This window comes from Mytilus californianus, unplaced genomic scaffold (genome assembly GCF_021869535.1).
Source record: "Mytilus californianus isolate M0D057914Y unplaced genomic scaffold, xbMytCali1.0.p SCAF_7, whole genome shotgun sequence".
NCBI lineage: Eukaryota > Metazoa > Mollusca > Bivalvia > Mytilida > Mytilidae > Mytilus > Mytilus californianus.
In genome coordinates, this window is record NW_026262723.1 from 91,203,836 (window position 1) to 91,229,171 (window position 25,336).

Genomic DNA, 25,336 nt, shown 5'->3' on the forward strand with positions numbered 1-25,336 from the left:
AAAGTTAGAGAACGGAAACAAAAAATTCAGCAATTTTTCCATTTGTAAAGGGGCATAACTCTAGAACGGTTAAAGTGACACCACAAAATTCAAACTTGATCTGTGTTTTGTGGTAATAAGCATTGTGTATAAGTTTCATAACATTTGGTTGAAGCAAACTAAAGTTAGAGAACGGAAACCAACTTTGGGACGGACGGACGGACGGACGTACAGACGGACAAGGGTAAAACTTAATGCCTCCTCCGCTACGGCGGGGGCATAAAAAAAATCATCAAAAGGGTGTAAAATCTAACCGTAGAGCAGTAATTCGGGTATGCCTTCTAAAGTCAGATGAGTCCAGGGCTTTGTCCTTCGAACAAATTAACAATAAAGAGAGTGTATCATCTCTCGCGCTTCAGATGCCATTATTAGGTGTTTTCTTTATTAAAACGCTTGATATTAATTTCATAGTTTTCTTCAAAATTCAATTGAGAGAAGAGTTAAATTTAAGGTTCGTGTGAAACAACTCAGAAATTAGTCGGATACAAGATAGAATCGAGCGCAATCCAGTGGGATAGCTGGAGTGTCGAGACCAATAGAAAAGCAACACTTCACGCGACTAAGGGGAAAAGTCGATGTTTTTTTACTTCGGTAATCACAGGGATTAACAATTATTTCGAAACCACAACAATACATTTTGTTTAATTATCTTTTAAACTAAGTTATGTAAATGCACTTTGCACTTAGAATTCACTTTGCCCTTAGATACGTTATTTATCGAAAACATTGCATTTGAAGATTGTTAAATATATATCTAAAAGATGTATTAAAATATCTGCTGCATATTGATTCGTCAAAAATATTAACACCTACATGAAACCTTCATTAAATTGTTAACATTTGCATAAAAAATTCTACAAATATTGTAAATTCGATACCGTGGAGTTCTGTATAACTATGACGCCCCTATGACAAGAGCTTATTTTGATAGTTGTTTGAGTGGTCAAGAAACCAGGAGACACTGCTAGTAAGTCAAATAGTATCGGCGATAAACTCAAGATTGACACTTATCTTAATTCATGGAACATAAATCAAAGTCTGGATGACCAATTTTTCGTGAAAATGGTTTGATTCACTTGTATTTTGCTTAAATCTGCTTTCAAACATAAACCAAATTATTGAGGCGTGAAATGGATGTCCAAAAAATTTCTTTTCACAGAAGATTTTAATTGAACTTGATCGTTTAACATATAGGCTAAGTCAATGTATAGTTAAATTTATAGTTGTTAAGAGGTTGTTTGGTGTTTTACAATATTGGAAATCATTAATGTTAGTAACAGCTTATTTTAAAATAAACTGTTGACACAGAGATATGTCTCGCCTATCGGCATAAAATTCAGAAAAAGGCAATCTGATGGACAGCAACATTGCTTATTAATTCTGAAGCAGAAAACTTAACATTGAAAATTGCTAATTAATTCAGTCACTGGACCACGTCATAGGGGGCAGGGCCTCAAAATAGTCGTCAAACTATGATAGTAATGCAACTTTATACAAAATATCATTGATCTGTCACAAGTAGATCCTATCAAACTAACTTAAGCAGAAAACTTAACATTGAAAATTGTTAATTAATTCAAAGTCACTGGACCATAACCTAGGAGGCAGGGCCTCGAAATAGTCGTCAGACTGATTTGTACTGATAGTAATGCAATTTGTTTTAAATATCAATGATCTATCACAAGTAGTTCTTATCAAACTAACTTAAGCAGAAAACTTAACAATTGTTGACGCCATCATCATCGCAGGCGAGACAAAAACAGGATAAACGATAGAAATTAAAAAAAAAATACCTTGGAGAAAGTAGGGTTTTTTTTCAAACGAATCTGACCAGGTAAAATATACTTTTCTGGGAAGCAATCGACAGCTGATAAATTTGAGGTTCAAAGTAGTAGGCACTCAAATCATTATTAGGAAGCTATTTGAAATTATCCGATATATACACATAAATGTCAATATAATTACTTTGTTGTTTTATCTTGGACGTATGGAAACACACTGCTATCCATTCTCTGTCTAATAGTTGTGTCCTTCCCTATACAGTCCTGAACCATTTTACCCCATGCTTTACTGGTCATTTTATTTGGGGGTTTGTCTTTTGAATTGAGAATATTGAAATTTCTAAATACTTCACAGACATCGTCAATCTCGCCACCAGATGCCATTTTGCCTGAAAAATAGAATACATAATTTTTCTTTGCTTTCTCCGTATTAACAAATGTAAAAGTGGAGATCATTTTGGGAAGATATGGGATAAATATTTAACAGTAAATGTGAGGTTGCAGGTATCCTCATAAGCGTGTAGAATGATGTCGAATTTTGAATCAAAATGTATTAGTTGCAGGGCAGTAAGTTCTGATTAGCAGTGCAATTTCGATGTTAAAGCAGATAGCATCATTTGCAAAGTATGTACCACGCACTTTGTTAAGTTACTTATACACCAAAATTAATGCATATATGTATCTATTATCCATTTGTTTTCAATTTTCTCATAGGCAAAAAAAATTACATTGTGTCGAGCAGCTGATATATTACGATGTCAATGTGCAGAAACCCCGATAATCTTTTCATATCGACAGATATTACTGCATATAGGGTCACATAGGGGCCCTAGTCATAAACATTTAGGGTCCATTTTATACCAATTAAATAACAGAATGGGTGTCTGATGGTGTATAAAATAAATTCAAATTCCTTAAATGGACCTTTAAAGAGACTAATTTTGAGGGTTTGTTTCGGTTTAGCCATTAGATAACAGATTTAGGCTCCTGTGGTGCAATTAGTGTCTGATGGTGTATATAATATAAACAGTGTTCTCAAATGAACCCTTAACTTTGGGGGTTTGTTTCGGTTTAGCTATTGGATAACAGTAGAATTGTCCTATGGTGCATATAATACTGTATGACAATTAGGGCTTTTGTATATCCATCATAAGTACTTCAAGTTACTTGATTGAGTACTTTAATGTTATTTCATTGATATATAATAACCTGTTTAGGAACCCTGACTGTGTTAATATATAGTTACAGCACTTGTATCTGTTGTGTCTATTTGATAAAAACAATACTGAACCATGAAACATACAAATCTAGACATCATTAAATGGGTTTTGACATAGAGATTAAAATAATAGGAGTCCATATATTACAAAGAAGGTGTCTTTAATTTGTGGACACCTACTATATTAATTAACATCAACATCATATCGTGTCTAATGTAAAATTTTATAACCATGAAGTACTTTCAATGGATGAACATCAACAAATTATAGTGTCTAATATGGGAATTAATAACCATGTTCATACATCTGTATACAAAAAGAAGTTTAACTGTTCTATATCATTAAATGAGTTTTGACATAGGGATTATAATATTAAATTTAAGGAACAGAAAAGTGGCAAGTTTTCAAGAAATTTTATAACTATTTGATAACAGAATGAGTGTCTGATAGCGTATATAATAGGATCCTGGGTCTATATAGGGTCCGTTTTAAAACAATTTGATAACAGAATGAGTATCTAATGGTGTATATAATAGGCTCCACGGTCTATACACGACCCGTTTTATAACCATTTGATAAGAGAAAGAGTGTCTGATGTTGTAAATAATAGGATCCAGGGTCTATATAATAACACACTGTGTCTTTAAAGAGACTAACTTTCAGGGTTTGTTTTGTTCTAACCATTTGATAATAGAACAATTGTCCTATGGTGTGTATAATAGGGTATATATGACATTGAGGGTTTGTATATCCATCATAAGTACTTCAAGATACCTATTTGAGCATTTAAAGGTTAATTAATTGATATATACAGTCCGCCAAAAGTTAAGCACCACCTAAATATAACTGGCAATATTTTTTTAACTATTGCGAAAAAAATATTTATGTTTGGTGTTATAAATTGCCTGTAACATACACCAAGAAAATTCGTTACGACCAAAAAAAATAAACTCCGATCAACACATCAAGCAATTTTTTATTAAAGGTCATCTGCACTTTTTCGAATACACTGTTTCGATGCCTTTAAATCATCTTCTTACTGCCCCGCGTACAGATGAAATTTGACCTTTACCAAGTCACTGTGAAATATGGCAAGGGGTAAGTTATATGTGACTGAACCTTGGCAAGCAATTGACATGTCAAATGCCGGTAGGAGCACTAGTTGCATAGGTAGCCATTTCAATGTTAAACACACCGTCATTGTCAGATTTTTACAACTTCATGTTGACACAGGAACTGTAAATGATAGACCAAGGTCCGGAAAACCCCGTTTAACTACTAATCGTGATGACAGACTCCTTATTGGTTGCGCTAAAGCCAACCCATTTACTCCTGCCCCACAACTTAGACACCACTGGTGTCAAGGTGGTCATGTTAGTGTTCGAACATTGGTCCGTCGACTTCATAGACCTAAGAGCACGTCGTGTTGTCAAGAGACCTGCCCTAACAGCCAGGCACCGTATAATCAGGTTTCAAAGGGCTAATAACCATCGACGCTGAAACATGAGAAACTGGCAAAATGTTCATTGGTCAAATGAGTGTCAGTTTCTGTTACGACCAATAGACGGCAGAATACGAGTTTGCCGTAGAAATAAAACTGCTAATGACCAAAACAACATTTGCCCAACGACTGCATACGTTGCCGGTGGTGTTACAGTATGGGGTTTCTTCTCATACTGTTGTAAGGTGGGTATGCATATTCTGCAGGGTAAAATGAACGGACAGACATTCATGAATTTGGTGCTTAGAAACATTGTAGTCCCTCATTTTGATAATCCTCCACTTGCTTCAAGACCCTTGTGCATGTACGACAATGCTAGACCACACAGGGCAAGGATTGTAACCGAGTACAAAGAGTACAAAGAGCAAGAAGCCATTGACACTATCTTTTGGCCTTCCATGTCTCCAGACATGAACCCTATCGAACATGTCTGGGATGCAATTGGCAGAAATCTCAATCGCAGAGATCCACCTTTGCAAAATCTTAGCGATTTAAGAAGCGCAATTGTTGCTGAATGGAATAAATTTGCTCAACTAAAGTTCAGAAGGCTTGTACAGAGTATGAGACTCCGTGATATGGAACTGTACCGGAAGAGAGGGTGTTACACATCCTATTGACTCTGATATTGACATTAAATTTGCCGAACATACCAAATAAAATTGAGAATGGAAATGGGGAATGTGTCAAGGAGACAACAACCCGACCATAGAACAGACAACAGCAGAAGGTCACCAACAGGTCTTCAATGTAGCGAGAAATTCCCGCACCCGGAGGCGTCCTTCAGCTGACCCCTAAACAAATATATATACTAGTTCAGTGATAATGAACGCCATACTAAACTCCAAATTGTACACAAGAAACTAAAATTAACAAAGATTATTTGTAGAGACTTTTAATGATATTGGGTGATTAATTGTTGTAAAAAAATAAAATCACAGTGAAACTTAAATTCCGTTTCTGATTTGTGTAATTTTCACTATTTCTATGAATGCAAATTTCAAATGCATAGAACCTGCATACGTGAACAAACTTAAGTCTACGGTTTGTTTATGGTATATGTTAGCAAAATTGCTACATGAATATCTTCTCTTTTTCGAGTATTAACTGTTTTTTTTTAATGAAAAAAACTTCGATGCAATAAAAATAGGTGGTGCTTAACTTTTGGCGGACTGTATATAATAACCTGTTTAGGAACCCTGACTGTGTTAATACATATATAGAGTACTTGCTGTGTCTAAAGCCTGAAGTTATTATGTCTATTTGAAAAATCAATATCCATGACCATACATACATACATATCTGGACATCATTAAATTGGTTCTGACATAGAGATTAATAATCATTTTGTAGTTTATTAATTTGAATTACTTTTAAAACTGTATGATCTATGTATTAACACAATATAAAGTCTAGATATAACAAAAGAATTGTTGATATCATATAGTCTCTTATCTGAGGTATGAAGTACAATATTTATCACAGTTGAAATTTCGAAACATATTTTGTTGAATATCAAACACTCAAATGAAAACGAAAACAAAAAATTTTATTTTTTATTTTTTTATTTTCTATAAATGAACATATAATTTTTTTATTTCTTTTATTTTTAGGATCAATAGTAATAAAAAATATAACAGTAAAATAAAATATAGATCAAAATACCAACACTGAGGTTATATCAATAATCATGAAAAAACGGAGAGTTTTGATAATTTTAATTATTAAACAAGATTTTTTTAGATGATGATTTAATAGTATCAGTAAAATATGAATATATACTTATTATAAAATTTGCATAATGATAAGTATGAGACAATATCTATAATTATAAAATGAGTAGTATGATGGAATAAAAATTGAATCAAACAGTTGTCATGGTTGTTTGAAGAGTAAATAATACTTTTTTTAATTTCTCCAAGAGAAAAGTTTATACAAACACAAACAAAATATACCATATGTTTGTATACAAATAAATATAATACCAACAATCATAATAATTTTAAAATAAAATAGTTTGAGGTAGTTTTTGTAATAATTAAATGTTAAATAAAAAAAGTTGGAGGTAGTTTTTGTAATAATGAAAATGGTGAATGAAATAGTTGAGGTAGTTGTTTTGATAATTATAAAACGATATAAAAGTAAAAGAATGGACGAATAATAATATATAATTGTAAAATGTTGACCCAAAGTGTATACGAATAAAGTCCAAGAGAAGTTAAAGACATCTTAATCATGATAATGGTAAGGTAAGGTTTTTTTTATTTCCAAAAATATACAACAAATGTAAAAACAAATCTTTCATAAAATCTCAATAGGCATATTGCTATTGTTATATAAACAGTATCATGACACAAATTGGATAAAACATCAGAAGTTTTAAACGTTTGAAACCCCCTAAAAAATTATAATAAGCATTTTATTAAAAAAAAGTTCAAAGACACTTCATTTTAATGGAGGTTGAGTTCTTTAATTAAAAGATAAGAAATGTTCACAAATATATCAATAGACATATTAACTATGTCCTAACAGTTTAATGGCATAAATATGATCAAACATTTATAACAGTTCATAGAATAACAATCGCACCAAAAATCACAACCAATAAAACAGGGATGGGGTAATTGAAAATGTAATGGTAATTAAGTGTAATGCATTACATTTTTCCATGTAATTGAATGTAATGTGTAATTGAGCATTTTTTTAATAACATGTAATGGTAATTTAATTAATTACAATGAAAAAAGCGTGTAATTCTCAATTACTTTTGAATTACATTTCAATTACATGTACTTTTATGGTGTTAATGATAAGAAATTATGGTAATATAGTATTTAATTGACATACAGAAATGTTTGTTTAATAGTCTTATAACTTTAAAAAATGTGAGAATCATATATTAGTGTTGTTCAGTTTTTAAGAAAGATCTTTATCTAAATAGATTGATAACATGTATATATACATTCCATCAATACATGTATTTATGGTCAAACAAATATGTAACTCTTTCTTAGACAGTTCATTTAGAATTTTAAATCACTGCGCAAAATCATTTTATCAAATTAGTATACACAAAAGGATTATAGAAATAAAAATTATCAGCTGTAAAAACAAACAGCAATTAATCAGATTAAAATGTGTAATAAAACAGCCTAGGGACAATGCCACTATTACAGATTGAAATAAACAATTAATTTCCCCATAGGCGACAATGGTAGCCTTTTTTGAGATACAGACTTTAGAAAGTTGATTTTTTTAACGAAACCTTGCTAGAATTACAGAAAAGTTATTCGGACAGTATTTTTTGGTCCAAAAAATATAGGTTCGCGTTGTTTTTCTTAACGTATTTTGTACTTATCTCCCATGCCTATCAATTTTGCACTTAAAAATACGGGTCTCGTCCTAGCGTTAAAAAGACACCTCATTTCCGTTAGGGCTAAGGAAAATAATTTGTTTGGCCTTTGATATAATGCAGAATGCACGAAGTCTCTAATTATGAAAAATAACGGGCGCACATATCAACCAATCAGGATTAGCCATACTCTTAATTCTGAATACCATGTTATGCCATACAATCTAATGGTGTATTGTAACCTACATGTATTTTATCTAATTAGCAAAATAGTGCTGATATTTAGACATTACACACTGTTTATACTAAAAAATAGTTTCAATATTGTGACAAGCATACTGTTGAATATTTGTAAAGTAAAAAAGCATGAAGACATTTTAATTTATTTATAATTTTTTTATTTATATTATGTTGAAGTAAATGACTTCATTTCTGAGTTGTCAAAATACCCCTTAATTTATTGGCAAGTTGATAGGAACACATTCCCTCTTCCATCAACACATCTTATGATCTAGAAATACCGGCCACATCAGCTCTTGTCCAAACAAAGTGTTCGGACCAGAGATGTAGACTAAATGACAAAACATTAAAACTTCTTATGATGATCAAATGCAATGCTAAAAGAGGGACGAAAGATACCAGAGGGACAGTCAAACTCATTGATCGAAAACAAACTGACAACGCCATGGCCAAAAATAAAAAGACAAACAGACATACAACAGCACAGAAACTAAAACTATGTTGTAAGCTTACATGAATATTTTACACATGCTATATATACATGATATATATTGTGAACAATGTTTAAAAAAAAATATGATAAAATGTAATGTGTAATTTAATTAATTACTTTAGTAAAGTAAAGTAATTGTAATTTAATTAATTACATTTCAAAAACTGTGTAATGGTAATTAGTGTAATTGATCATTTTTGCAATGTAATGTGTAATTTAATTAATTACATTCCAATGTAATTGACCCCAAGTCTGCAATGAAATGATACTAAAACTTTAACATGCTACTCATAAAACAAAGTATGTATAACATACATAAAAATACAAACGTATGGAATGCAAAAAAAACAGATGCATCTTGGTTTTATCTCACAAATCTCAATAGGTATATTGCTATGTGCATACAAACAGTACCATGGCACAAATCAAACATGTATATCAGTTACATTGCACAAATTGGACCAAACATCACTCTTTTAAAGAATATTTCATGCATGCTCAGTTTTCAAAATCTAAATTAAAACAATATCATGTTGAAAAATAAACTGGTAATAATGAAAGGCACTTTAATTTTAAAATACGAAAGAGTTCAAAGACACCATATATAAATTCTGTATATGACATGATTTCACTTTATTTTAAAACAAATATATAAATTTTGTAAATGGTAAGGATTTCATGTATCTTAAAATGAAATGTAAAAAAAAAAACATATTTGAAAATTTTGGAACATACGTTTCAATGCCTGTACCAAGTCAGGAATAAGAGAGTTGTCTTCTATTCGTTTGATGTGTTTGAACTTTTGATTTTCCGTTTGATAAGGGACTTTTCGTTTTGAATAATCCTTGGAGTTCGGGAAGTTTTTCTTTTTTAAGTTCTAAGACACTTCGAATCAAATTAAAATTAACACTTCATTTTAAGTCAAATTTCTGCATATAACAGAATTATAAAATAAACAAGCATTCTGTGAGTATTGCATGGCAATACATAGTCCCATACCGGTTAAAAATTCATTGTAATGGAGCAAACTTACCACTAAATTCTTCAAACAATTTATTAAAGAAAAGGAAAAAATCCAAAATGTCATTTATCTTAATACATTGTCTTTTACAAATCTTTAAAAAACAAGAAACTGTCAGAGTGACAGCAAACCGGATTTTCCTGCAGAGGTCAAACCCTGAACAGTTGAGCAAGTATGGACACTACATTTAAGCTTAAAACAGCTCTGAATTTGGATTGTGATTGAATATTTGACACAGCATAGGTTTGTGACACAAAATGAATGTGGTTTAAAAACTGAAATACTTGAAATTGGACATTTGAATACCTATTATGGTCCAATATAAAAAATCTAAGTACATATTAGAATCAGCATATCAAAGAACCCCAAGAATTCAATTTTTGATGAAATCAGACAAAAGTTTAATTTAAGACCCTTTGGACCTCAATGTTGACCAATTTAATAAAGGAGCCCACAATCCAAAATCTCTCAATACATGGTTAGATTTAGCATTTCAAAGAACCCCATCAATTATTTTTTTGTTGAATCAAACAAAGTTTAATTTTGGACCCTGATTTGGACCAACTTGAAAACTGGGCCCAAAAATCTAATATTTAAATACAGGTTTAGATTCAGCATTTGAAAGAACCCTATATATATTTAATTTATGTTGAAATGAAACACGGGTTAATTTTATCCATAATATTTTTTGTGCAAAGGGAAATAACTCAAACTGGATATGATGCAATTTTTCAAATTATAATCAATTATATAATAACAACAACCAGTGATGACTAAGTTCTTTAAAATTAGATATGATTTAACACTCAAACATTGTTAGAATCAGCATATCAAAGAACCAAAGAATTCAATTTTTGATGAAATTAATCAAAAGTGTAATTTAGGACCCTTTGGACCTCAATGTGGTATTATCTTATTAATAATGAAAAGAAATACAGGTTTAGATTAAGCATTTCAAAGAACCCTATATATATTCAATTTATGTTGAAATCAAACACAGTTTAATATTGGACCCCAATTTGGACCAACTTGAAAAGTGGGCCCAAAATCAGAAATCTAAATATATGTTTATTAATAGACAATATAAGCTTAGTTTTTAAAGGAGTTTACTTCATCAAAAAAAAACATATATAGCATTCAGAAAATTAGTTTTTACAGAATAACAAACAAACTTGCCACAAAAGAAGAAAAAAATCAAAATTTTTATTTATCATTAATACAATGTCATTTCAAAATCTATAAAACTTATCAGTAAAAAGAAATAATTGTAACCCCAGGGGACTCGCCTTATATTTCATTTGATTTGTTTTATTGTCCCATACAAGAATATATATTGTTTTTTGGTGTGGATCTTGACCGTTTACAAGTTTTCAAAAAAAGACGGGTGGGGGTGACCCCAGGGGACTCCCCCTCAATTTCATTTGATTTGTTTTATTGTCCCATTCAAGAATATATATGGTTTAGGGGTGGGGATCTCGACTGTTTACAAGTTATCAAAAAGAAAAGAGGGTGGGGTGACCCCAGGATACTCGCCTTTTATTTCATTTGATTTGTTTTATTGTCCTTTACAAGAATATATATGGTTTCGGGGTGGAGATTTTGACCGTTAACAAGTTTTCAAAAAAAGGGGGGTGGGGTGACCCCAGGGGACTCCCCCTCAATTTCATTTGATTTGTTTTATTGTCCCATTCAAGAATACATATGTTTTAGGGTGGGGATCTCGCCTGTTTACAAGTTAACAAAAAGAAGCGGGGTGGGGGTGACCCCCATGGACTTCCCCTATATATCACTTGATTTGTTTTATTGTCCCATTCAAGAATATATATGGTTTAGGGGTGGGGATCTCGACGGTTTACAAGTTCTTAAACAGAATGGGGTGGGGTGACCCCAGGGGACTCGCCTTTTATTTCATTATATTTGTTTTATTGTCCCATACAACAATATATATGGTTTCGGGGTGGGGATCTTGACCGTTTACAAGTTTTCAAAAAGAAGGGGGGTGGGGGTGACCCCCAAGGACTTCCCCTATATTTCATTTGATTTGTGTTATTGTCCCGTACAAGAATATATATGGTTTAGGGTGGAGATCTCGACCGTTTTCAAGTTCTCAAACAGGAGGGGGTGGGAGTGACCCCAAAGGACTCGCCTTTTATTTCATTTGATTTGTTTTGTTGTCACATACAAGAATATATATGGTTTCAGGGTTGTGATCTTGACCGTTTACAAGTTTTCAAAAAGTAGGGGGTGGGGTGAACCCGGGGACTCCCCAAATATTTCATTTGATTTGTTTTATTGTCCCATACAAGAATATATATGGTTAAGGGGTGGGGATCACAACCGTTTACAAGATAAAAGCACATTCTCAAATTGAAAGGGGGTTGGGGTAAGAATATATATGGTTTAGGGAGACTTAATTATCTACAAAATGTCTAATATATATAGTCCTACAGATCTTATCATGAAACAGAAAATTTTCAAATAAATCTGTCACTCCAATGATATTATATGCTAAGATATAACCCAGATCTAATTAATAATTAATAGTGTAATTTACTTCAAAATGTCTAATAATATAGCTTATAATCATTACCACTTAGAAATAGATAGTTTTCAAATAAATCTGTCACTCCAATATTTTGTTGTGAGATAAGACATTATGCTTAGTCATAAAAAAGATAACAAGAGTAAAATATTTAAAAATTCCACTTTTGGATATTAAAAATGGCGATAACTCACAAAGGAGATATACTAATATCTTGAAAATTGAAATAGACCTTCATTAAGTCCCAGGAAACAACATATTTAAATTTGAAAAAAAAATTGTTAAAGTGTTTTCATGTTATTCTGCTGACAAGCTGTTTGGCAGACGCCAGTCCGCCCAGCCGCCCGCCGTATGTCACCATTTTAATAACCGATATTTCCTTCGAAAATCCGGTTAAAAATGAGTTATTTCCCTTTGAACAGAAATCTAGTAATTAATAAGTATTTCATCGAAAATTTAATTCTAGGGAAAGTTAAATAATGAGTTAATTCCCTTTGAACAGAAATCTAGTAATTAATAAGTAGTTCATCAAAAATTTAATTCTAGGGAAAGGGCTTTAACTGAACAAGGAGAAAAGCTAAAATCGTGAAAATCGAACTTGACCTGTAACTTCTCATGATAAAACAATACACCAAATATCAAATCAATATCTTCAAGCATGAAGAAAAAAAGTCTGGAAAACTGATTTGCCGGACTGACGGATGGACAGACGGACGGACGGACAGACAGACGGACAGAGTGGAAGCCTAAAGTCCCGTTCGACTTCGACGGTAGGGGACTAATAAACTGCTTCGCCGAGCGCAGCTGGATACGACCGCAGAGGTCCAACCCTGAACAGTTGGGGCAAAAATGGACACAATATTCAAGCTTGATACAGGTCTGAATTTTGATTGTAATTAAATATTTGACACATTATAGGTTTCTGACACAGAATAAGTGTAGTCAAAGAACTTGAAATTGCGCCTACCCCCAAAAATATTTTTTACCCCCCCCCCCCCCTTTTCCAAAAAAATTAAATTGTAAAATGTGGTACAAATTAAGAGACATCCATACACTTAAACACAAGTAATTGTCTGAAAACTAGAAAAATGCTTGTTTTAGACCCTTTTTGGCCCCTAATTCCTGAACGGCTTGGGCAATTACCCCCAAAATGAATCCCAACCTTCTACTTGTGGTATTGAACCTTGTGGTACAATTTCAGAGCAATCAAAATACTTATACACAAGTTATTGTCCAGAAACTAGAAAAATGCTTGTTTTGGCCCCTTTTTGGTCCCTAATTCCTAAACAGTTGGAACCGTCACTCCAAAAAACAATCCCAACCTTCCTTTTGTGGTATTGAACCTTTTGGTTAAATTTCATAGAGATCCATACATTTAAACTAAAGTTATTGTTCGGAAACCAAATGTCTTCGGACGACGCTGACGCCGACGCCGACCACGACGTGATACCAATATACGACTGCAAAAAAAATTTTTTTGCGGTCGTATAAAAATGGTAGGTAGTGGGTAATTATTTTTAGACATGGTAAGAACCCAAGGATTCTGAAAATCTGTCAAAAATTCAATAAAAGATTGTACTAAACTACTAGTTCTAAATGAATAAGTTTACCACATATATTTAATGTAGTCAAATACCCATACTACTAAACTAATGTTAAAGAATGAATTGGCAATAATTAAAGGCACATTAATTATAAATGCATGAAAGAGTTAAACTATACATAAATACTGTAAATGGCAAGGTTTTTATTCATTTCCAAAAAATAATAATTATGTATATGGTAAGGATTTCCTTTTATCTACAAAATAAAATGTAAAATAAAATCATAATTTGAATGTTGGCACACAAATTTTAAAAGTTTAAAGACACTTCAAATCAAAATAAATTGTAACACTTCATTTTAAGGTTCATATATTTATTAAGTGCAATAAAATCAAAGCAGAACAAAATATTGGATAAACTTATAATAAAGGGAAACGTCATTCACATCAATAATATTCATTTTTTTCATTGCTTTTGATAGAAAATGTGGATTATGTGGCCAATCTAGCCAATTATGTTATGATAAAAAAACACAGACTTTATTGCAGGGATTTTCATTATAAAATTGTGAACATAGATTACTTACTTTTTTGTCCATGATGTGCTAGCATTTTTTGTTTACAAAAAGTCCTAAACAACTTTTTCAACCTAAATAACCTCAGACAGGGTCACTTAAGTCGAGCGCACCTTAGAAGGTGTACTTGAATAGGTCTATATTTGTACTTTTTTTTCTCTTTTATCTTTATTCAAAAACTTGTTTTACGGAAATCATTGGTAGCACTGCCTTAAGTTATTCCCTATCTATTAAATACAGAATTGTCAAATATTTGTTCTATATGTTTTGCATTGGAACAACAGAAGGGTACATAATCCTTAAGTCACATTTAAATTGTTAAGAATACTATTTCTTGGTCCTTGTTCTACTTGCTATTGGTAGTGAGTCTTCGGGTTCCGGTGTTTCAATTATTTCTGATGGCATATTTGGTGATGGTGATAGACTTGAAGGTGGTAGTATCAAGGTCTAAACTGATAGTGGAATGAAATTTGCTGGTGATGTTGATGTGAAGGAAAATGATGGTGAAAAAAATAAACAATTGGGATATAATCATGTATACGCATCTTTTTAAAATGGTATAGCAAGATTCCAAAAAGAATAAAAATAGTGATTGTGCATAGTATGCCCCACATTAGGAATTCTGCACAAAAAAAACATCAATTATATGATATATATATATTAGTGTTGTTACTATAAATGGTATAATATTGATGACAAATGAAGACGAAAATCATGTGACATACATAGATACAGGGTAATAAATAACTAAAATTATCTATTCTACATTGTATATCATGTTTTTTATTAGTGTAGATTGGTTTGATTTTATAACTATAAACAACCTAATGCTCATTGTATAACATTGAAATATGACATGTTTATGTGTAGATAAGTTTTAATTGATAATTATAATTTATAGCATCTAAATTTTATTCTTCATTTCAAATAACTAGACACTTTTTATTCTATTACAAGTTTTATCCCTTCTACATTTAATTACAAATATCATGTAAAGTATCGAAAATAACATTAAAGTAAATAATAATTTGAAAGAACCAATAGACAATAATATATAATATATATGGTAACTGTTATTTTAATAAGAATCAGTCACAGTTACAAAATAAGAATTTGTTATACCTGTAAATAAACCAGTTGTCTTGTAAGGCTCAGGTGATGTAATGGTGGTTGTAAGTCCAGCAGTAGTAGTTATTGAAGAAGGTGTAGGTGAGGTGATGGTTAATGATTGAGTAGGTATAAAGGTTGTAGGCAAAGTGGTTGTGAATGATGGAAAAGGTGTTGATGTTGTTGATACGGCTAGACTAATAAAGGCCGTCGTCCATAATGAAATGAGTGCCATTAAAGTTGTTCTTGTAGAGGTGGTCATCGATGGAATGGATGTCATTGAAGATGATACAAGTGATGTTATAGTAGTCATGGTAGTAGATGATATTGGAACTAGAAACACAAACTCTATTAGAATAAAAAAAAAGAAGTTAAATTACTAGCAGAGTAAATTAAAATACAAAAAAAATATATAAACCTATATGTCTCTGTAATGATTTTTGATGACAATACCTTTTTTGGTGAAATTTTTTGGCTTTTTGTAAAGTATTAAGTGCTTTTTATATGTAAGTTGAGCATATGCTATCTGAAAAAAAGTTCTCCTTACTTGAATCTTTTTACCACTCATTCAGCCATCTTCTTGTTTGTTGTTAATTTTTGAAGTAAATTATGAAGCTGATTGAAAAGTAAACGAGTATCACTTATTTATAATATTTTCATTTCATTATTTTAGTCTGTTAGTTTTGATAAATTCTGCATATTCAACAAGGCTATATTTAATTCTAAAATATCCCACTATCTTTATTTCTTTCAAGTTTTTCGCATTTAATTAGAAAAATAAATAATACAATTTAAATTATTTTAATTCCATGTATGATATTCGTAATTGACCTAGCTTTAATTTGGTACCATGTAGGGTACCATCATCTTATTGTGATATTTGTTTCTACTTAATTATTGTGAAACAGCTGGGTTCGTCATATATATATTGAGAACTTGAAAATTTTACGTGCAAGGAGACCACTAATTTCATTTCAAATATTTTGATCAGCATATTTTTCTTTCGGATTTGATATAATTTTGAGATTTTGTTTGCGTTATGTATGAATAAAGCAGTTGGATAGTTTATATAATGAATATAACTTAACAAAACATGTATAATTCTGATAAAGCATATCACCAAAATCTTTTGAAGATATGTGCCTAACATCACATGCTTGAGTAATGTGTCTTAAAATCTTCTGGGTTAATCGCAATTGAGGGCGAAATATTTTGTTGGTCCGAGTTGTTCAGTACCGTAAGAAAGTTTGAAAATGAATATATTCGTTTTCTTTTATTTACTTTGTTAATACATATCTATAAATGTTTCGTACACGACGAATTCAATTTATTTAACTAGTCTATCAGGCTTCTTTTATACTCATTGATTATAAAAGATTTAAATTGTAAACGATATACATTTTACTTTCATACATACCCATTTGCTCTCCTTGCTCAAAACAAAGTTCTGTCAAAGTCCTGTCACCATGTTATCATCAACGCTACTCTTGTTTTTTCTTATCATCAGTGTGTGTTTTACTTGTTTCGATGATGATGATGTACAGACAACATGCTTATGTCCGAGGAATGGTGATTACATATTCCTTTTCATATCAAAATTGTAAAGGCACAGAGGGAATCATGTACCGTTATTTTATTGTACATACAAAATTCTGCTCCAGCAATAGTGGATCCATGGCTTAATTATGAATGGGCATGTGATTAAAACACTAAAGTATGTAGTACGTTGTTTTATATGATCTTTAATTTCAATATTAACTGAATTTAATGTATATGTACAAATGACATGATACTCTAACTTTAAGTTAATACATTTCATGATTTTTTATATAGATATACCGTGTTGTTTAACGATATTCTAACACAATTCATGTAAAACCAAATTAAACGTAATGTATAAAATTTATAAACATAACTTGTGTTTCAATATTAAAGAGGGAAAAAACCTATTCGTATTGAAAGATATAACAAAACTAGTCATTTTGGGGCCATTTATAGCTTACTTTGCGGTGTGAGCCAAGGCTCCACGTTGAAGGCCGTACTGTAACCTATAATTGCTTATATTTACCACTGTAGGTCTTGGGTGGAGAGTTGTCTCATTGGCAATTATATCACATCGTTTTGTGTTTATACTAAATGTAATTGAAGATTTCATCGCTTAAACATAAGACACATTATTCAAAGACAAATTCACGCTTGCTTTCGTTCCTAATAAAATCACGCCCTTCACAAAAGAAACGACTCGTTTAATTTCTCTGTTAGTTAAAAAAAAAATGAAATTTTTATACAGTCGGGAATTACCAAAATATACTATTGATATAAACATTTAATCTTATCAATAAATGCTTGATTTACTTACTCGTTTCTCTGTCACGATGGCTCCTGTTCTGTTGGTTTAATTTTTCTTGCTGTTGTTTTGTCCGTTGCCTATAACATGTGTCCTATTTTTTTGTCGCGATACTTCAAATATCGGTACAATATGAGGCCCTCTTCCAATGTTCATGGTGCCTTTTTCTGTACAATGCACTTGATCTAGTATATTACTAGGCAGGAGCATGCTATGATATGATGAAGACATAATCTTTCAATCAGTTTAATTGAGGTCTGGAGCTGGCATGTCAGTAACTGCTAGTAGTCTGTTGTTATTTATGTATTATTGTCATTTTGTTTATTTTCTTTTGTTTCCTATTCTGACATCGGACTCGGACTTCTCTTAAACTGAGTTTTACTGTGCGTACTATTGTACGTTTGTTTTTTCTGCATTGGCTAGAGGTATAGGGGGAGGGTTGAGATCTCAAAAAACATGTTTAACCCCGCCGCATTTTTGCGCCTGTCCCAAGTCAGGAGCCTGTGGCCTTTGTTAGTCTTGTATCATTTTTAATTTTAGTTTCTTGTGTATATTTGGAGTTAAGTATGACGTCCATTATCACTGAACTAGTATACATATTTGTTTAGGGGCCAGCTGAAGGACGCCTCCGGGTGCGGGAGTTTCTCGCTGCATTGAAGACCCATTGGTGGCCTTCGGCTGTTGTCTGCTCTATGGTCTGGTTGTTGTCTCTTTGACACATTCCCCATTTCCATTCTCAATTTTATGAAACGTTATTAATGTTATGTGTTTTTTCCCTCATATATTTCCAAAATTTTTACAGACTTATTTTTGACAAAAGAGGATTTGCGTTTGAACTAGTTTATGAAAATGCTTTATAAACAATACGTAAAAAAATTATCTTTTTAAAACATTTAAATACTAATAACTTACTCTTTACGCCTTGCATTTTCCTCGTCACATCTTTCTAAATATGCACGTAGTTGGTTTTATACCGTTTGATTTCTGAAATAAAATGAATCGTTTGTTATTAGTCTTTCTAGATTATCCCTTTTTTTAACACAAAATTTACGATTGAAACCCCCTATTGGTATGCTGTTAACCTATCTGGTATATAAAGTTGTGTTGCTTCACTAAGTTAAAACTTTCAATTATTGTTTTAAACTGTAGCTTAATTCCTTAGGCTCATTTGGATAATCTTTTGGGAATTTGTAGAAATCATGCTCTTAAACTTTATACTTGTTTTGGCTTTTTAACCTTTTTGATTAGAGCGTCACTGATGAATCTTGTGTAGACGAAACGCGCGTCTGGCGTGCAAAATATATAAAGCCTGATATATTTTATTAGTTTTATTAAAACTATGTCGTTTACATCTTTTTAACTTATAAGTGTGTGTTTTTTTTTATTTACACAGATTCATTTCTTTAACAAACAAAAAAAACAGAGGATACACGTATTTTAAAACAAATCTATTAGTTAACGCTTAACATTTAAAAAAAATTTAATAATATAATTGGTTCTTTTGACGAATACTTGCGGACTTTGATCCTAAGTTCTATATGATGGATCTGTAAGGTTTAAGAGGTTTTACGTATTTTATTTTGTTTGGAAATACAATTTTGTTAATGTTCAAGGCAATCTCTGCTATAACGTTAATTTGTTCTTTTGAAATATATGCTACAATTGCTTTTCGTTGTTGAGGAGTTGATTCGCGGGTATTGTCAAAAGACCAACGAAGTCTTTGAATTTTCATAGGTAAGTGTTACACGATTGTTTTATTCTTTTACGTTGGAAGGTGTTTATTATTTTACGGTTGGAAGGTCGCCCGCCACCGCCGCCACCCCTAATTATCTGAGCGTTGGGCGGATCCAAAGATATATGGATGCCCAAAGTGGTGCGGTTATCCGTGGTGCGGTTATCCCTACCGACCGCCGCCGCCGCCGCCACAAAGGTAAGGGTCCATGGGTTAAACCTATGGAAGGGTCCAAATTGAAGGCGACAGCGGCGGTCGGTAGGGATAACCGCACCACGGATAACCGCACCACTTTGGGCATCCATATATCTTTGGATCCGCCCAGCGCTCAGATAATTAGGGGTGGCGGCGGTGGCGGGCGACCTTCCAACCGTAAAATAATAAACACCTTCCAACCGTAATATAATAAAACAATCGTGTAACACTTACCTATGAAAATTCAAAGACTTCGTTGGTCTTTTGACAATACCCGCGAATCAACTCCTCAACAACGAAAAGCAATTGTAGCAAATATAACAAAAGAACAAATTAACGTTATAGCAGAGATTGCCTTGAACATTAACAAAATTGTATTTCCAAACAAAGTAAAATACGTAAAACCTCTTAAACCTTACAGATCCATCATATAGCACTTAGGATCAAAGTCCGAAAGTATTCGTCAAAAGAAGCAATTATATTATTAAATATTTTTTAAATGTGAAGCGTTAACTAATAGATTTGTTTTTAAAATACGTGTATCTACTGTTTTTTTTTTTGTTTGTTAAAGAAATGAATCTGAGTAAATAAAAAAAACACACACTTATAAGTTAAAAAGATGTAAACGACATGGTTTTAAAAAAACTAATAAAATATATCAGGCTTTATATATTTTGCACGCCAGACGCGCGTTTCGTCTACACAAGACTCATCAGTGACGCTCTAATCAAAAAGGTTAAAAAGCCAAAACAAGTATAAAGTTTAAGAGCACGATGTCTACAAATTCCCAAAAGATTATCCAAATGAGCCTAAGGAATCAAGCTACAGTTTAAAACAAGAATTGAAAGTTTTAGCTTAGTGAAGCAACACAACTTTATATACCAGATAGGTTAACAGCATACCAATAGGGGGTTTCAGTCGTAAATTTTGTGTTAAAAAAAGGATAATCTAGGAAGACTAATAACAAACGATTCATTTTATTTCAGAAATCAAATGGTAAAAAAACCAACTACGTGCATATTAAGAAAGATGTCATGAGGAAAATGCAAGGCGTAAAGAGTAAGCTTAATATTTAAATGTTTTAAAAAGATATTTTTTTTACGTATTGTTTATAAAGCATTTACATAAACTAGTTCAAACGCAAATCTTCTTTTGCCAAAAATAAGTCTGTAAAAATTTTGGAAATATATGAGGGAAAAAACACATAACATTAATAACGTTTCATAGCATGCTCCTGCCTAGTAATATACTAGATCAAATGCATTGTACAGAAGAAGGCACTATGAACATTGGAAGAGGGCCTCATATTATACCGCTATTTGAAGTATCGCGACAACAAAATAGAACACATGTTATAGGCAACGGACAAAACAACAGCAAGAAAAACAAGCATTCTGTGAGTATTGCATGGCAATACATAGTCCCCTACCGGTAAAAAATCATTGTATTGGAACAAAATTCTAATTTGATCTATAACTTGTCATGGAGTAAACTATATAACAAATATTAAGTCAATATCTTCAAACATGACAAAAAAAAGTGTTGAAAACTGATTATTTAGGTGAATTTTTAAGTCCAAGGACCATAACTCTGCTCAAAATCATCAGACCAGAACAAAATTCGAACTTGATTTGTAACTTGTCATGATAAAACTATATACCAATTTCCAAATCAATATCTTCAAGCATGATGAAAAAAAGTGTGGAAAACTAATTATTTGAGTGAATTTTCTAAGTCCAAGGACCATAACTCTGCACAAAATCATCAGACGGGAACAAAATTCAAACTTGAACTATAACTTGTCATGTTAAAACTATATACCAAATTTCAAATCAATATCTTCAAGCATGAAGAAAAAAAGTGTGGAAAACTGATTATTTTAGTGAATTTTCTAAGTCGAAGGACCATAACTCTGCACAAAATCATCAGACCGAAACAAAATTTAAACTTGATCTGTAACTTGTCATGATAAAACAATACACCAAATATCAAATGAATATCTTCAAGCATGAAGAAAAAAAATGTGGAAAACTGATTTGCCGGACTGACGGATGGACAGACAGACAGACAGACAGACGGACGGAGTGCAAATCTAAAGTCCCCTTCGACTTCATCGGTAGGGGACCAATTAAACCAACAGAACAGGAGCCATCGTGACAGAGAAGAGAGTAAGTAAATCAAGCATTTATTGATTAGATTAAATGTTTATATCAATAGTATATTTTGGTAATTCCCGACTGTATAAAAATTTCATTATTTCTTTTTTTTTTTTTACTAACAGAGAAATTAAACGAGTCGTTTCAGGTTTAACCCACCATTTTCTACATAAGAAAATGCCTGTACCAAGTCAGGAATATGACAGTTGTTATCCATTCGTTTGATGTGTTTGAGCTTTTGATTTTGTCATTTGATAAGGGACTTTCCTTTTTTAATTTTCCTCGGAGTTCAGTATTTTTGTGATTTTCTTTTTTTCTTTTTTGAAGGGCGTGATTTTATTAGGAACGAAAGCAAGCGTGAATTTGTCTTTGAATAATGTGTCTAATGTTTAAGCGATGAAATCTTTTAATTACATTTAGTATAAACACAAAAAGATGTGGTATAATTGCCAATGAGACAACTCTCCACCCAAGACCTACAGTAGTAAATATAAGCAATTATAGGTTATAGTACGGCCTTCAACGTGGAGCCTTGGCTCACACCGCAAAGTAAGCTACAAATGGCCCCAAAATGACTAGTTTTGTTATATCTTTCAATACGAATAGGTTTTTTTTCCCTCTTTAATATTGAAACACAAGTTATGTTTATCAATTTTATACATTACGTTTAATTTGGTTTAACATGATTTGTGTTAGAATATCGTTAAACAATACGGTATATCTATATAAAAAGTCATGAAATGTATTAAGTTAGAGTATCATGTCATTTGTACATATATATCAAATTCAGTTTATATTGAAATTAAAGATCATATAAAACAACTTACTACATACTTTAGTGTTTTAATCACATGCCCATTCATAATTAAGCCATGGATCCACTATTGCTGGAGCAGAATTTTGTATGTACAATAAAGTAACGGTACATGATTCCCTCTGTGCCTTTACAATCCTGATATGAAAAGGAATATGTAATCACCATTCCTCGGACATAAGCATGTTGTCTGTACATCATCATCATCATCATCGAAACAAGTAAAACACACACTGATGATAAGAAAAAACAAGAGTAGCGTTGATGATAACATGGTGACAGGACTTTGACAGAACTTTGTTTTGAGCAAGGAGAGCAAATGGGGATGTATGCAAGTAAAATGTATATCGTTTACAATTCAAATCTTTTATAATCAATGAGTATTAAAGAAGCCTAATAGACTAGTTAAATAAATTGAAATCGTCGTGTACGAAACATTTATAGATATGTATTAACAAAGTAAATAAAAGAAAACGAATATATTCATTTTCAAACTTTCTTACGGTACTGAACAACTCGGACCAACAAAATATTTCGCCCTCAATTGCGATTAACCCAGAAGATTTTAAGACACATTACTCAAGCATGTGATGTTAGGCACATATCTTCAAAAGATTTTGGTGATATGCTTTATCAGAATTATACATGTTTTGTTAAGTTATATTCATTATATAAACTATCTAACTGCTTTATTCATACATAACGCAAACAAAATCTTAAAATTATATAAAATCCGAAAGAAAAATATGCTGACCAAAATATTTGAAATGAAATTTGTGGTCTCCTTGCACGTAAAATTTTCAAGTTCTCAATATTTATATGACGAACACAGCTGTTTCACAATAATAAAGTAGAAACAAATGTCACAATAAGATGATGGTACCAAACATGGTACCAAATTAAAGCTAGGTTAATTACGAATATCATACATGGAATTAAAATAATTTAAATTGTATTATTTATTTTGCGAAAATATTAATAAATTTGCTAATCAAATGCGAAAGACTTGAAAGAAATAATGATAGTGGGATATTTTAGAATTAAACATAGCCTTGTTGAATATGCAGAATTTATCAAAACTGTCAGACTAAAATAATGAAATGAAAATATTATAAATAAGTGATACTCGTTTACTTTTCAATCAGCTTCATAATTTACTCCAAAAATTTACAACAAACAAGAAGATGGCTGAATGAGTGGTAAAAAGGTTCAAGTAAGGAGAACTTTTTTTCAGATAGCATATGCTCAACTTATATATAAAAAGCACTTAATACTTTACAAAAAGCCAAATAATTTCACCAAAAAAGGTATTGTCATCAAAAATCATTACAGAGACATATAGGTTAAATGTTTTTTTTTTTAATTTTAATTTACTCTGCTAGTAAGTTAACTTCTTTTTTTTTTTATCCTAATAGAATTTGTGTTTTTAGTTCCAATATCATCTACTACCATGACTACTATAACATCACTTGTATCATCTTCAATGACATCCATTCCATCGATGACCACCTCTACAAGAACAACTTTAATGGCACTCATTTCATCATGGACGACGGTCACCTTTATTAGTCTAGCCGTATCAACAACATCAACACCTTTTCCATCATTCACAACCACTTTGCCTACAACCATTATACCTACTCAATCATTAACCATCACCTCACCTACACCTTCTTCAATAACTACTACTGCTGGACTTACAACCACCATCACATCACCTGAGCCTTACAAGACAACTGGTTTATTTACAGGTATAACAAATTCTTATTTTGAAACTATGACTGATTCTTATTAAAATAACAGTTACTCTATATATTATATATTATTGTCTATTGGTTCTTTCAAATTATTATTTACTATAATGTTATTTTCGATACTTTACATGAGATTTGTTATTAAATGTAGAAGGAATAAAACTTGTAATAGAATAAAAAGTGTCTAGTTATAAGAAATGAAGAATAAAATTTAGTGGCTATAAATTATAAGTATCAATTAAAACTTATCTACACCTAAACATGTCATATTTCAATGTTATACAATGAGCATTAGGTTGTTTATAGTTATAAAATCAAACCAATCTACACTAATAATAAAATGCTTCGCTGGGCGCAGCTTGATACGACCGCAGAGGTCGAACCCTGAACAGTTGGGGCAAGTATGGACACAACATTCAAGCTTGATACAGCTCTGAATTTGGATTGTGATTAAATATTTGACACAGCATAGGTTTCTGACACAGAAAGAATGTGGTCTTAGAACTTCAATTTTTTTAATTTACCTATTATGGTCCAATGTCCAAAATCAAAATACATGGTTAGATTCAGCATATCAAAGAACCCCATATATTCAATTTTTGTTGAAATCAAACAAAGTTTAATTTTGGACCCCAACTTGGACAAACTTGAAAACTGGTCCCATAATCAAAAATCTAAACATGTGTTAGATTCAGCATATCAAAGTACCCGAAGAATTCAATTTTTGTTAAAATCAAACTAAGTTTAATTTTGGACCCTTTGGACCTTAATGTAGACAAATTTAAAAAACGGGACCCTAAATTAAAAATCTAAAAACACAGTTAGATTTGGCATATCAAAGAACCCCAATAATTCAATTTTTGATGAAATCAAACAAAGTTTAATTTTGGACCCTTTTGACCTCAATATGAACCAATCTGATAGCGG

General features: G+C 31.7%; 1 protein-coding gene across 2 annotated transcripts in view; it reads right to left on the bottom strand.

The window, feature by feature from the left end:
• Nucleotides 1-25,336, bottom strand: part of LOC127708738 (tubulin polymerization-promoting protein family member 3-like) — a 45,776-nt gene that overhangs the window by 10,062 nt on the left and 10,378 nt on the right. For both annotated transcript variants that reach the window (XM_052213865.1, XM_052213866.1), the window contains exon 2: nt 2,005-2,209. In XM_052213865.1, the coding sequence (XP_052069825.1) occupies nt 2,005-2,204 (200 nt within the window). In that variant the 5' untranslated portion in view covers nt 2,205-2,209. The remainder of the gene's footprint in view (nt 1-2,004; nt 2,210-25,336) is intronic.